This window comes from Aureococcus anophagefferens (genome assembly GCF_000186865.1).
Source record: "Aureococcus anophagefferens unplaced genomic scaffold AURANscaffold_5, whole genome shotgun sequence".
Classification (NCBI taxonomy): domain Eukaryota; class Pelagophyceae; order Pelagomonadales; family Pelagomonadaceae; genus Aureococcus; species Aureococcus anophagefferens.
Genome location: NW_008705565.1, coordinates 2,997,520 through 3,000,003, shown reverse-complemented (window position 1 = coordinate 3,000,003; position 2,484 = coordinate 2,997,520). Strand labels below are relative to the sequence as shown.

Genomic DNA, 2,484 nt, shown 5'->3' with positions numbered 1-2,484 from the left:
CCCCTCGCCGGCGTCACGGGGGGGCGCGGCGCCCCGCCCCCGAGCCGCCGCAGCGCCTCGCACCGCACGAGCTCGACGAAGAGCCGCTCCGACGCCGCCGCGTGGTCGCCCCGCGCCTCCTCGAGGGCCACGGCGTCCGCCGCCGGCGACGCCGACGACGACGCCCGCTTCCGCGCCGAGAACCGCGGCGTGCCCTCGCCGTCCGTTCGCCACATCTTGTAGGCCGACGACGTCTCGGAGAGCCTCGAGATCAGATCGGCCATCGTGGACGTCGAAATCAAACGTTGCCGTCCGCCAAGCAACGCTTTTTGCGATTCAATTAATTTGGTTGCCTGTCGCCGCGGACATCGATGATCAATGTTTCCATCCTCGTGAGGCACCACCTTCCGAAATCCGCCGGCCGCCATATTGCTCGAAGCCCACGGGAAACGCCTCCGCGGGGTTCGGAACCCGCGCGCCAGTCGCGCGAGATTCCGACCGCGAACGCCCGCCCCGCGCGCCGGCGCCGGGCGGGCCGCGGCGCCCGCGCGACGGACGGCCGCGCCCCCTGCTCCCCGCGGCGCGCGCGCGTAGTTATGGCGGCGCGCGCGGCGTGCGTCGACCCCCGCCTAGGCGTCGGTCTCCGCGAGGACGTTGAGGTGGGCGTCGATCTCCTCGTCGGAGAGGACGTGGCACCGGGCCTTGCCCGCGATGACCATGGCCTCGATCTCCGAGGCCTTGAAGTCGGCGTTGAGGACGCTCTGGAGCGCGGAGATGCCGCAGCGCACGACGGCGTCGGCGTCGTAGTCCTTGAGCTCGTCGACCTTCTTCTCGAGGAAGTTCGTCGCCTCGGACTCCTTCGCGCCGGCGGCCGTCGCAAAGTAGGGGAAGTAGTGGCCCGCCGGGTCGACCTTGAAGAGCTGGGGCCCCTTCTCGTCGTCGACGGCGGCGATGATGCAGATGGCGGCGAGGGCGCGCAGGCTCGCGCGCTGCGTGTAGACCTGGCAGATGTCGCCGACGCGCTTGGCCAGCGAGGCGACGGGCATCGCGTAGCCGTACTGGAACTTGAACTCGGACGCCTCGTAGCGGAGACGCGTCGCCTGCGTCTTGCAGTCCGCCGGCGCGCCCGTCATGAGCACGGCGAGATAATCCGTGACCTTGTACAGGTTCGTGACGGAGCTCGGGTCGACGAGGCGGTCGGGCACCTTCTTCTGCGTGACCAAGACGCACGAGTCCCTGCCGCGCACGGCGACGGACGTGAGGCCCGACGTCGTCTGGGCGCACTTGATCGCGTACTCCACCTGGTAGAGCTTGCCCGCGGGCGAGAAGATGGTGATGTGGTGGTCTGCGGGGGCGGCGCGCGCGGGGGCGCGGGCGGTGATGACGACTCGCGCGCGGGGGCGCGGGCGGAAATGACGCACCGAACCCGCTATCCCGGCTCATCTTTGCGAGCGCGGCCGCCGACGAGGCTCAGAGGCGAGTTGCCCGCGAGGAAGAGGGCCCTAGGGAGCCGTAAGTCATTTCGCACGTCGACCTCGAACACCCGACGTCGCCCTTTTCGCCGACTTTACACATGTAATACCCTTTTACTTAAAATGCAGGCATGTGGGATACCGGACACATTGCGCAAAGGTAGCATATCAAGACGACGACGGCGCACGAGAAAGAAAAATATCATCGGCGAGCGAAGACCATGTGGGCGACCACGTCAAATCAATGAACGGCTGTTTGACTTAGAATGGAGGAAGTGCAAGTAGCCCGCAAAAACTTGAGCGGGCATGTATAACACTAGCGCCGCAATGGGCGCATCACGCATTCGCCCAGTCCCACACTTGGTCCGACGACTCCTGCTCTCCTCGCCTCAGATACTTGTACGGACGCGGTTCACTCATCAAACACGCGGCAGCGCAGTTGAGCTGAGAGAGACAACCACAAACATCTCTATCCGCAATCCTGCCGCACGTTTTGCACCTGCGATTTCGGCTTTTGTCAACGTCTTCGTACTCTCCGTCACAGTCAAGAAAGCAACACATTTTCGAGGTGTTGTGCTCGTCGAGCGCGTAGACGAAACTAACGCGGGCAATACTTCCCGTAACTTCCTTCTGAGGCATCGCTGGATGCTGCTTCCGACCTTGAAAAGTCGAGGCCCCGAAAAACACCGCAACGGGCAGCTCTTCCATTGCACCACCCTTCGCTCTCCGGCGACACGTGCGACCTGGCCGAAACATAGCCCTCCGAGCAGCTCTATCACGAGCGGACATCTCAAACTGGCGACGCTTGAAAGATCCCTTGCACCGTCCGAAACGAGACAATTCCTCGAGCATTGGCTCGAACACGTCTCTTCTGCAAAAGGTCTGCGCATATTCTTCAAACTTCTGGTAATCGCATGTCTTTCGGTGAACGTCGTTGAGCTTCCGGATTGCAGACCCGTACGCAAACTCTTTACGCAATGTAAATTTACCGCGCCGACNACGCTCCAAAAAGGCAGAGCCGGCGGATCCGCGT

At 63.7% G+C, this 2,484-nt stretch overlaps 1 protein-coding gene across 1 annotated transcript; it reads right to left on the bottom strand.

Annotated features, from left to right (window-relative positions):
* Nucleotides 1-608: 608 nt before the first annotated feature.
* AURANDRAFT_71247 (hypothetical protein) lies at nucleotides 609-1,462 on the bottom strand (the record flags this gene model as incomplete). The annotated part of the gene is made up of 2 exons (XM_009036819.1): nucleotides 609-1,324; nucleotides 1,401-1,462. The coding sequence occupies 2 exons, from the start codon at nucleotides 1,420-1,422 to the stop codon at nucleotides 609-611; spliced, it is 738 nt and encodes a 245-aa protein (XP_009035067.1).
* Nucleotides 1,463-2,484: the final 1,022 nt, after the last annotated feature.